At 39.1% G+C, this 12,861-nt stretch overlaps 1 gene segment (V, D, J or C); it reads left to right on the forward strand.

Annotated features, from left to right (window-relative positions):
• The first annotated feature begins 763 nt into the window (after positions 1-763).
• Positions 764-1,226, forward strand: LOC103277400. The segment is given in 2 exon segments: positions 764-809; positions 895-1,226. Coding segments are annotated over 2 exon segments (378 nt in total).
• The last annotated feature ends 11,635 nt before the right edge of the window (positions 1,227-12,861 follow it).

The following is a 12,861-nucleotide window of genomic DNA, read 5'->3' on the forward strand; positions in this document are numbered from 1 at the left end:
GGATACAGAGGGGAAGATTCTCTGTGAGGCCAGACAGAAATTTCTCTGAAGAGCAGGAGCTGGGCAACAGGGGGTGTTCAGGACACACCAAACAGTTTCTGGCATTGAAGCAGGTTGCACACGAGGATAAGAGGGGAAAGGTTTCTCAGCATGGGTCTTTTGGTTTCAAAACAAAAAATCGGAAAAAGGTGCAATAGGAATTTAGTAAAACCGGTGATGTGATTTCAAGCTTCATACTCTACTTGGAGCACAAATTAAACCAAACAAGACAACGAGAAACACATGCAAAGAAATAAATTTCTAGTGCTTTCAAATATATTAATAGTTAGAATGTGAACATGCATGGTTTATTTAATTGAAGGTCTGCAAATATTATGAGTAACATTTTCCCAAGAGGTATATTTGCAGAGAAAAAATCCAGAAAGGCTTGTGTACCTGTGTGACACTGGAACGTGGGGTGGCTCACAGCAATTTTCCTGTGGGCATTTTCTAATAAATTCTGGGTTCAAGAACTTCTGGGTATAAGAGTGGACAAGCATTATTAAACAAGAATTAGACTTGGGCTTCAGCACCAAGTTCCATGTGTTATCTATCTTTTCTATCTCATGCTGGATCATTTTTGAGCTATAAATTGCCCTGTCTCATGAATATGCAAATAATCTGACTATTGTCAAGGTAAATACAGATATATCTGTACCCTGAGAGCAGCATTTACCAACCAATTCCCTTCCATATAGAAGCCCTGAGAGCACAACTCCTCATCATGGATTGGAGCTGGAGAATCCTCTTCTTGATGGCAGCAGCTACAGGTAAGGGGTTTCCCCATCCCAGGGATGAGGAAAGGACAATGGCCAGTTCAGGGAGATTTCAACTACCCCTGTCGCCTGTCCACAGGTGTCCAATCCCAGGTACAGCTGGTACAGTCTGGGGCTGAGGTGAAGAAGCCTGGGACCTCAGTGAAGATCTCCTGCAAGGCTTCTGGATACATATTCACAAGTTATACTATGCACTGGGTGCGACAGTCCAATGGAGAAGGGCTTGAGTGGATCGGATATATCTACCCTGGTAATGGTGGAACAAGCTATGCCCAGAAGTTCCAGGGCAGAGTCACCATGACCAGTGACACATCAACAAACACAGCTTACATGGAGCTGAGCAGTTTGAGACCTGGGGACTCGGCCACGTATTATTGTGCTAGAGACACAGTGAAAAAACCCACATCCTGAGAGTGTCAAAAACCCTGAGATGGAAGGCAGCTGTGCTGGACTGAGGAAGATAATGAGACTCATAAAGTTGAATTTTTCTTGGAAAATGTTGTTAGGCAACTGTGGAGAAGAAACAATGGAAACATATATCAACTCTAATTATATAAGAAATATTCCATTAAACAATCACATTTTATGCAAAATACACAGACTGGAGTAATCATTCCTGTGTACATATCTGAGGAGACATGAGGTTTTAAATCTGATTGATAAATAAGATTTCAAGATTGCTTGTTCACACGGTATGTCAAACTATAACTCTTTTTTTTTTTTTTTAAGTTGGAGTCTCACTCTATCGCCCAGACTGGAGATGCAGTGGCAGCTCCCGGCCACCGCAGCCTCGACCTGCTGGCCTCTGGCAATCCTTCCGCCTCAGCCTTCCGAGTAGCTGGAATTACATGCATGCGCTACCATGCCCGTCTGATTTTTTTATTTATTGTAGCGATGAGGTCTCACCATGTTGCCCAGGTGGGTCTCGAACCCGCGGGCTCAGGCAATCCACTCACCTCAACCTCCCAAAGGCGCAGGATTACAGGCTGAGCCACTGAACCCAGCTCAAATTATAATTCTTAAGAATTAGCCGAAATATCTTCCGCAAAACTCAAACCTTACTTCAACACACACTGTTAGAGTAGATTTAGGGTCACAGTAGAATTGAGAAGAAGGCATAGCGCATTTCCCACACTCCCTTTGCCCACATGCACAGTCTTCCCCATTATCAGCATTATGCACCTGCATCCTATATATGTTACAGTGGGTGGATCTTTATCAACTTATCATCAAATTTATTTCCTGGTGTTTCTTTGACATAACAGTACTAAATTATTTGAAAACACCACAGGTTTTTCAAACGTGTTACAGAGAGATTTGCCAATAGGAGAGAAACTGAGTGAGACTATTTTTTCCTGCACTTTTCTTCCAGGACTCATATATTCCATCTGAATCCTATTATCCTTCAGAGAGTGTATCATCCCCAATCTTTTTGAGGTGAGTCAAGATATCTAGAAGACGAGAAGCTTCTGGTAAATTTGATGAATATCCTTAAGAGAAGTGGATCTTTTGCATAGCAAAAGAAAGCATCAAGAGAGCAGGGGGAAACAGAATGGGAAAAAAATATATATTTGTTAAATGTATATCTGACCAAAGCTGAACATACAAGATTTACAAGGAAATCAAATGAGCTGACAGAGAAAAAAAATTTTCCTAACAAAAAAATAGACACGGGACTTCATCAGACACTTCTCAATTAAAAACATATGAGCAGTCAACACATAAAAGCAAAAATGCTTAGCTTAACTAGTCATCAGATAAATAGAACTCAAAAACACGCTGAGATACCACTTACTCCAGTTATGATGGACATCATTAATAAATAAAAAATTAAAACCAAATAAGTAAATAAGCAATAGATGCTGATGTGGGTTTGGAGTATAGGGGCCGCTTCTACACTCTTGTTGAGAGTCCAACCTAGACCAACCTCTGTGTAAAATAGTGTGGTAGTACTAAGAGAACTAGAAATTGACCTCCCATATGATTCAGCATTACTCTTCCTGCAAATACACCTGAAGGAGCACAAAGAATTCTACCAAAAAAGATACTTGCACAAACGTTTTCATTGAACACTATTCACAAAAGCAAAAACAGGGAACCAAACTTACTTCCCATCAAAAGTAGAAAAGACAGAGAAAATGTAGAACATACACAGGGTGGAATACTATGAAACTGTAGAAGGACAAAATCATGGACTTCACAGCAAATTGGATGGAATTAGAGACAATCATTCTTAGAGATCAATCACAGAAACCATGACCAGTATACCACATATTCTCACTCATAAGTGAGACCTGAAGATTAATCACAATACAAAGAAGGGAGTTGCAGTTGTGCGACACTGCCAGGGAGCAGGGTAGAGGAAGAACTTAAAAATAAATGGTACCTGATCCTAAACCAGGGAAACTGAATACCAGTTTTAGGCCCAAATGTCACCTCATCCTAGCTTACTTATGTACCTAATCCTGACTTTTACCCAACATAATGTATAATAAAACAAGGAATACAAGGGAAAAGGGGAATGGGACCATGACCATGAGTGATGTCATGCATGGCACGCTGTATTTAGATCAGATGCATTGTAAGCAATTGGGACGTTGTTCTGGATGAGGCTCTTTGGGGAGAAAGACAGCACATGTATTGGACCTGGTCAGGAATGCTAGATTCCTCTAAACAAGTGGGTTGGCACCTTAAGATCTCCCTCTCAGGAGTCTATATTGGTCTTTTCTGCTCACTGCACATAATCCCAAGAAACATGAGTCTGAAATGTCTTGGAGAAGGAGAACCCCACTGGAGTCATGGCTATGGGGGGCCTGTCATCCACCATCTGAGCAACTCCTTCTCCTTGATTATTGCTGCCAGCCCCTTGGTGGGTGTATTCTGGAAGATGACAAGATGTGTGCAAACATACATCCAGTGATTCTCCATTAGGACACATGAACAAATTGCTCAGATTTCAGAGCAAGACAGGTGCCTGCAGAGATAAACAGAACGTATATATATTCTCATCTTGTGCAGATGCAACAAATGCTGTGTGTGGTGATAAGAACATTAAATTTGAAATGATTAACGAATAACTGAAGTTTGAGAGTTAACAAGATAATGGGGTCATCCTCAAAGGACTGCTATGGGAAGAGCTCACGTCTTCATGTAGGCATTTTTCCCAGGATTTGTCCAGGACCTCAGAAAGGATCAGAGAGAACTCTGAGACTACCCTTTGCAGAGAAAGCTGAGCAGAAATATTGGTAAATTTCAAAATTAAAAAAATATGGTACATATACATGATGGAATACTACGCAGCCATAAAAAAAAGAACAAAATCATGAATTTCGCAGCAACCTGGATGGAACTAGAGTCTATAATACTGAGTGACCTCTCACAGAAACAAAGATCCGAGTATCACATATTCTCACTCATATAATGGACCTTAAGCATCCAATGCAATAGTATAAGAAAATGACTGACAGTACTGGGAAACTAGGGCGGGGTGGAGGTGGTATTAACAGTAGCAAATATCTGTCTGGGAATGGGGAAACACCCCATATCAACAGGGTGCCTGAATGAAACACAATTGTATACCTAACACTTAACTGTACCCCACAACTACATAATAAAAAATAAATAAATAATTTTTTTTAAAAAATAAGAGCTTTATATATTATCAGTTCAGTTAAAATTCATTTATGAGTACTGTTTCATGAATAAACATGCAATATGATGGAGATTTTCCTTATGTCTGCCTTTAATTTTGGGGGAAAAGCACCTGAATTCCATCTTTCTTTTTTAGTTTTTATTTTTTTCAGTTGGAGTCTCACTCGGTCGTTCAGACTGGAGTGCAGTGGCCGCTACCGGCCACCTCAAACTCGCCTGCTGAGGTCCGGCGATACTTTCGCCTCAGCCTTCCGAGTAGCCGTAATTACCAGCATGCGCTATCACTCCCGGCTGATTCTTTGATTTATTGTAGAGATGAGGTCTCGCTGCCCAGGCGGGTCTCGAACCCGAGGGCTTAGGCAATACACTCACCTCAGCCTCCCAAAGGTAGGGGATTACAGACTGAGCCACTGAGCCCGGCTTGAATTCCTTCTTTCATGGTATGTCCCTTAAGTTGAACATCTTTCTATGGGTGACATTCCTGTGCCCTTCCCTCTTCCCTGCACATTTCTGTGTCTCTGAGTGATAAATTGTCACCAGTAGAATAAGATGAGACAAGATCAAGTTATTGATCATATGTTTTCTGGCGTTTCTCTGCATCTCAAAGAGTAAGATGTCAGCTCTTCACAGACCAAAATCTTCAGTGGACAAAAAGTAGCAGCGGAAAGTCACATACTTTAGCAGCTAATGCAGACCATTTCCACCAAAAGAGTCAACATCACCTCCTCAGTGATATCCCAGGGCATCTCCTGAGTGATTTTATTAGTAGCCAATCCTCAAGTAACTGTCTCGAAAAGTACTAATCCCACCTTCCATATAAATGAACTCTTTCTATTTATTATTTGTAAAGAAACAGAAAGTGAAATATAATGCATATTGGATGTGACATCTGTAGTAACATTTGACATCTCAAGATACACAGTGTTCTTGTCAGATTTTTTATTTGCAATTGCAGGACTCATTCTTATCTGCACAACTTCAGAGTATGGCTTTAGCCCTGAAAACACCCTTCTGTAGTCATAAGGATCAGAATCCTGAGGAAGTCCCGGTGATCTGGGGAGAGTATTCTAAGATATTCAATGCAGGGATAAGTGAGATTTGCTGAATAGAATAGACTTTTGGAGTCAGATTAAAGCTCATAGAGAGGCTGGACCAGAGCCAGTGTCCTTGACAACAAAGTAAATGTCTCATTTATCATCCTCCCTTATAAAACTGTGCACATGACTCAGGACAGATTCAGTTTCCCACTTTCCTGCTAATCCATTTTATTTACTTATTTCTAGGCCTTATTCTCACAACTCCCTTTTCTCACTTTTTACTCTGAATATAGAGGATGTGTTTCTACTGTCTAAATCCCAGTGCTGAGGTCCTTTGTCTGCGACTCAGGTTTAGCTCAGGCTGTGGCCCCTCCATTGCCTTGGAAAGATAGTAGGACTTTCTTATTCACTGTTACGAGGTTCTTCCTGATGACCTTCATCCATACATTTCTTTGTGAAATGCAAGTCAACATTTATCACCAAGAGGATAACAGTATTTTCCTCAATGTGGGATATTGAAGTAGAACTAATCTTCTGCTTCTCACACTGTCGCAGCTTGACCTCCTTCACACTTGACTTTAGGAGGGGTGAGGATGGATCCTCCTTCGTGCCATGGGCTTTCTTTTTGCCAGGGGTGTGGGATCTGACTCAGCACGTCAGGCCAATAATGTTGGTCATAAGGAAGGACAGACTGGACGTCCTGGGAGAATCTGAGACTGCTGCCAATCATAGAATTTGATTATTTTATGTCTTTCAGGTATAGAATAAGACTCATCCAGATTATCTAGGACAATCCTCCTAATTGAAAGAAAGTTTATAGTCAGCTTTAGTAACATCAAATAAGCACCTTCACAGCAGCACATAGGTTAGTTTTATTTGAATAATTGATATATAGCCTTGCCAAGTTGACACATGCAACTGATTACAGCCATGGTTATTTTATATTCTATATTCTACACTAGAACCAGGTTCATGTGTAATTTTGCTAAAATAGTTGATACTATTGCCCTTCCGAAAGGCCACCTTCATGACTGTCCTAAGTTTGTGGGTATTTTTTAAGGAATACATCCATCCTTTTGAGAGGAAATGCATGAAGACAGAAAATAGGATGAGGAAGATATTCATACTTAGTGGAAATTTATCCCTCAGTGAAAAAGACAGGAAGAGGAGAAAGGGTGGAGATGTCCTAGGTTTCTCTGCATCCTAACTGGATGCTAACTTCGGTTGTCTGGAATTGGTGTGGGCTGGATATATCAGCCTCCATGGAAGGCACTAGAGTAACTTGTGACCATCTGGTGGAATAATGCTATGTATTACAGTTTATCTCTGAAGAACAGGTTCCCCGTATCCAAGTATAACTCCAACAACCAGCTGTTCCTAATCATGAATAATATGGGACCTGTAGACACAGCCACATATTATGTGCATAGAATACAGAGATACAGCCCAAGCTGACTCCTGCACAAGAACCTAGGCTGTCTCTCAGTTTGATCCTCCCCTAGCTCTGTAGAACAGAAAACTTTAACTGTCGAACGCTGTGGTTACCCTTTCCACCCAACTGAATCAGATTCATGCCTTATTTTTTATTCCTCAAGGAATAAATGGTAAAATTCAGGTGAGTGGTCCATGCAAGTTTATACTGTATCGTGTTTAATAAATGATCGAGATAAAAGGTTCTTGTTACATAGGTCAGATGCATACCTGATATATTGCCACTGGATGGGCTGAATCCACCAAAGAATAAGAATGGAAATAAGTAAAATGGATGCCTTTATTACTTGAAACTAATCTTACAGAATCATCCTGGGATATGGAAAAATGAAGAACTACACAAATACACACTAAGCATTGTTGTAATGAAGAAGAAGTAATATAATTGAAAGGCGCATTAATAAAATATCTTTATGAAATGATAAAACAGACTGAATGGGTCCTCATTATGGGTATCCCTTAATGGCAGTCCGCAAATGAGTTCTGAAGGATTTCATAAGGGAGCTGTAGCAGATGGACTTTCATCCCAGATAACTAGGGACACAGGGAGATATACATGTCCAAGGTAAGTAGAAAGCCCACACTTGGAAAGGAAAGTGCCTCAGCTTAATATCAGAAAAAAAATCTGATAAGTAGATGAGTTAATTATCAAAATCAATTAAAATGCAAATATCCAATGTCATATTTCTTTCCTTTTTTTTTGAGTTGGAGTCTCACTCTGTCACCCAGACTGGAGTGCAGTGGACGCTCCCAGCCACTGCAGCCTCGACCAGCTGGGCTCCAGTGATCCTTCAGACTCAGCCTTCCAAGTAGCTGGAACTACAGGCGTGCGCTACCACACCCGGCTAATTTTTTGATTTATTGTCGAGATGAGGTGTCACCAAGTTGCCCAGGCTGGTCTCGAACCCACGGGCTCAGGCAATTCACTCACCTCAGCCTCCCAAGGTGCAGGATTATAGGCTGAGCCACCAAGCTCGGCCCAACATCATATTTCTTATGAATTATCTCTTTCATGCTGGAAAGGAAAATAGAATTGCCTATAATTTTAGGAAAACAGTCTCATGGCAGTGTATAGCTATATTAAAATAAACAAACAAGCAACACTATATCAACAGGATTGAAGAGGTTAGCATGTCAGTACTATGGGACACCAGAAAAATAAAGGCTTTCATGTATATTGTGAAACATTATATTGTTCATGAATTGAAATTTATGACCAAAAAAATTCTAATAAAATTAAGAACAAAACTTCATTACACTTTAAAACAGTTTTTCTGCTAAAGAGACTGTCCACAAAATGAATAGCAAGCTTCAGAGTTAATCAAATATTTGCAAATCATATTATCACCAAAAAATATGTAAGAATCCTCAAAAGAAAACAGTAGAAGAAATAATCTATTTGTAAAACAGGCAAAAATTTGAACAGACATTCCATTAATGATGATGAACTGGTGCTATAAGAAGAACATTGACACAATGTATCAATTCATCATTAGAAAAATTTATATCAAGACACAAAAAACAACACTAAACTTTTTTTTAGAATGGCTCAGATAAAAAATAAATATTGACAATAACAATGTTGGTGAGCATGCCATGCCCTAGAGCCTGCAACTTTTCTAATTCAAAATGAACCAACTACTCTGGAAAACAATGAATAGATTCTCATGAGGTTAAACATGCACATTACAGAAGACCTAGAAATATACTTCTGAGCCAGGCTCGGTGGCTCAGCCTGTAATCCCGCACCTTGGGAGGCTGAGGTGAGTGTATTGCCTGAGCCCACGGGTTCAAGACCCACCTGGGCAACCTGGTGAGACCTCATCTCTATGATAAATAAATTTTTAAAAATAGCCAGGTGTGGTAGTGCATGCCTGTAGTTCCAGCGACTTGGAAGGCTGAGGTAGAAGGATCGCCGTAGCCCAGCAGGTCAAGGCTGCAGTGGCCAGAAGCGACCACTGTACTCCAATCTGGGCAACAGAGTGAGACTCCAACTCAAAAAAAAAATATACTTCTGATCTTTTCCTACAGAGGCTTCAAATGATATTCATTCACACCTCTTTGCAAATACTTATAGAAATGTGATACATGCTAGAAATTAGAAACAGCCCCGAAGACATTAAAAAGTTCAAAGGATACATAAACTAGGAAAATTGAGTACAGTTAAATAATTAGAATGGAAATCTATTGATGTGCACACCATTACAGGTAAATGCCCCGACACGATGATGACTGAGAGAAGCCAGGCTCCAAGACCAAAAGGGGATACAGTCATGGGTATGACACAGTCACCCGGGATGATAATAGTTTGGGCTGAGCTCTCTTTGTCTTCTTCCTAATTATACTCAGATGTTATGCTCTATTACTTGCAAATGCCGTTCCAATATTTTCAACAGTGCACTGAGGTTTATATTGTTCCACAAACAAAACCAAACAAACATGGCTCCTTCGAACAAACAGGGTTTCATTTTTGTTTTAAACCCAGGAGAACTCCTCCTAGGCTTTCCTTGCTCAGTTCTCCTGCAAACCTTCTGGCCTGCAGCTTAACCTCGATCACCAATGTGTTCATCATCTCGTCCCAATTGCCTCACACTTTGTACATATTTATGGGTATATGTGAAAATTACATATGTATAATGTGAAACCATCAACTCTGGGTTCTTAAAATGTCTACCACCTCAAGCATTTATCACTTATTTGTGCTAAGAACATTTCAAATACTCTCTACTCGCATTTTAAAATAGGAGTTTACTGTTGTGAACCATATTCACCGCACCGTGCATTAAGAAGAAGGAAATTAAAACTTGTTCCTTTTGTTAACTGTATGTTTGTACCCATTACAGAGAACTACACATGTATGAATATTGAGCAAATGTCAATTATAAATATGTGAAGGTTATTTCATGATATTTATGCCTTAGATAGTTTATTACAAATAAATATAATGCATATGAAGGTAGAGAAGGGTAGTTAAAATACATATAAACACATATGAAATGTCAGAGACACCTGCAAATTCCTCTGCATGATTCTGGGTTTTTTCAACTATAACCACACTTTACTTAAAAATAATAACCAGTGCCAGCAAATTAGGAAAACAGCATTCTCATATACTTCGGTAAAATTAAATTAAATAGGTAAATATTTTGGAAGGAGAGCCTGCTTAAAATTTCAAATATATCATTGCTTTAACCTAAGGACCTAAATAAAGGAAATAGATGTTCCAGGAAAGAATGACTAATGTTAATCCATGCACACACATATTAAAGGCATTAAGAATATATGATCTATGACACATAATTGCTGTGTATCTAGGTATGTATAACATATTACAGTTTTGATATATGTATGTTAAAGATATTTATATACCTAGGTTTCATATAAATTTTAATATTTATTGTGAATTTTAATATCCAAATTTGGAGCTACTTCTGTTACTCATTAATAGAAAATAGTTTATTTTTAAATCTGAAAGCATTTATTTAATCATCTAACATTTATAAAACAAATTCATATACATTTAAGACATCAAATTTTAAGTTAAAAATCATATACATTTGAGATGAAATATAGAATGAAGTAAGATTCAATTTACTGCATGTATTCTTTATTACAAAAAATCCAAAAAAATTGCCTTAAAAATGTAAAATACTTAAAACGTTTCCCTGCTGCATAAAAGAAAATGAGCAAGTTATGATATTTTTGAAGATTTTATTTTTCAATGTCAATGTTTTTTAAATTTGAAATGCCTTATACATAATTATTAACGATAAAAACGCCTAGAGGTAATCTCAAAAAAATGCTTGTATGGAAACCTCACAGAAAAGAGTATCAAATATCATTGTGACATAAATAATTACATTTTATAAATCCCTGTTTGTTTTTTCTCTTCAGTCTCTAATATTCAGGTTGACACAGAAATTAGTCCCTTTTATATGTCAGTATAATAATTCCTTTTTAAAATAACTTGTATTACACTGTTTAAAAATGATGCTAGGCTTAATGTACTGATTGTTCCATAAATAAATATTTAGTTTGATGATACTTTTGAAGCTGATTTTATTAGAATTCTTATAATACCTGTTGAGTTGCCAAAGGAAGAAACATGCTGCAATGACACTCTACTTTACCAATCAAATTTATATTTCTTAATTTCCTGTATTCTATGGTCAATGCAAGCTAGTGTAGATATTGGAAGCTCAAGATTAATCTAAGCCCTGCCATGGGATTGCATATAGAAACCCGTATTTCATATAAACACTTCAGTATATTGGATAAAAGTATTTTTTCAATACCCTTAAAGAATACAAATCATTTTTGGTCTGGACTATTTTCAGAATGTGCTCCTGGACACATCACACAATTCCTCCATGCTCTGTTTTAATGTTACACCTGAAATATGTAGGTAACTTGGAAAAATTGCCTGGCATGCCTTGTGTGTAAATATAAAATTAAAATAATGGGTATGAATCATTTTATGTAGAAAATACACAGCAAGAAGGCACATTTTTTTCCAAACCCTATTCTTGCCACCAAATAACACAAGCACCATCCTATCTGATCTGGGCTCATCCTTCTCTTAGGCATCCCAACCCAGAGTGTGCTATGTAGCAGAAGACACGCAAATAAGGCCTTCCTTCTACTGAGAAAAATCAGCCTATCTCAGATCCTGCAGCACTGGGAAAGAAGCCCTAGCCCTGGGATTCCCAGGTATTCTCATTTGGAGTCTAGAACTGAACACAAACATCCAGTCATGGAGTATGGGGTCATTGTACATTTCCTTGTCCCTCATTTAAAAAATTATTCATAGCTGGGCTCGGTAATTCAGCCTGTAATTCCGTGCCTTTGAGAAGCTGAGGTGAGTGGATTGCCTGAGCCCACGAGTTTGAGACCTGCCTGGGAAGCAAGACCTCATCTCTACAATAAATCAAAAAATCGGCCGGGAGTGGTAGCTGTAATTCCAGCTACTTGGAAGGCTGAGGTGGAAAGATCACCGGAGCCCAACAGGTTGAGGCTGTGGTGGCCGAGAGTGGCCACTGCACTCCAGTCTGGGTGACAGAGTGAGACTTCAACTCAAATAAATAAATAAAGATAAAAAATTAAATGAAAAATAAAAAATGATTCATGGAGAACTGGAGATAATGAGTGTGTCAGTATATGTAGGTGGTAGAAACAGTGGTCAGTTTTTGAACAGGACATCTCTATGTCTGCAGGTGCCCGGTATGAAGTGCAGCTGGTAGAGACTGGGGTAGGCTTGGTCCCTCCTAGGGGGTCCCTGAGACTCTCTTGTGTATCCTCTTCAGTGACTTCTGCATGGAATGGGTTCACCAGGCGCCAGCTCTAAAAGGTCTGGAATATATATACAATATTATTTGAAATGGGGGCAGTCCAGACTATGCAGACTCCGTGAAGGTCCAATTCACCTTCTCCAGAGAACCTCCCATATCTGCAAATGAACAGCTTCAGAGTCTAAGACACACCATGTATTACTGTGCAGCCATGTATTCTTATGCAAGACACACAATGAAGGAATGTCAATGCGATCCCTTACTCAAACCTCCCTCCAGGGACACATGACTGACATCAACTACAGGGGGCTGGCAGAAACCACTGATAAAAGACAACCCCAAAAGCAGGTGCAATTGGAGGTTAAGGGCTGGTTTCCTGTCAGGACTTGGGATCTCCTTCCCTTCTGACAGTTTCCCATGTAACTTCTCTAATTTTAGAACACACTGCCTTTTGAAGTGATCTCTGAATATAAAAGAAACCAGTGTAATATGAGTGAATATTCTCACAGGTGCAAAATGCAAATTGTCACACAGAGAGATGGAAAGTACACAACCACAATCAACAGGGACAGAGGAAGT

Source organism: Carlito syrichta, unplaced genomic scaffold (assembly GCF_000164805.1).
Source record: "Carlito syrichta isolate Samal-C Ts95f unplaced genomic scaffold, Tarsius_syrichta-2.0.1 Scaffold317650, whole genome shotgun sequence".
NCBI lineage: Eukaryota > Metazoa > Chordata > Mammalia > Primates > Tarsiidae > Carlito > Carlito syrichta.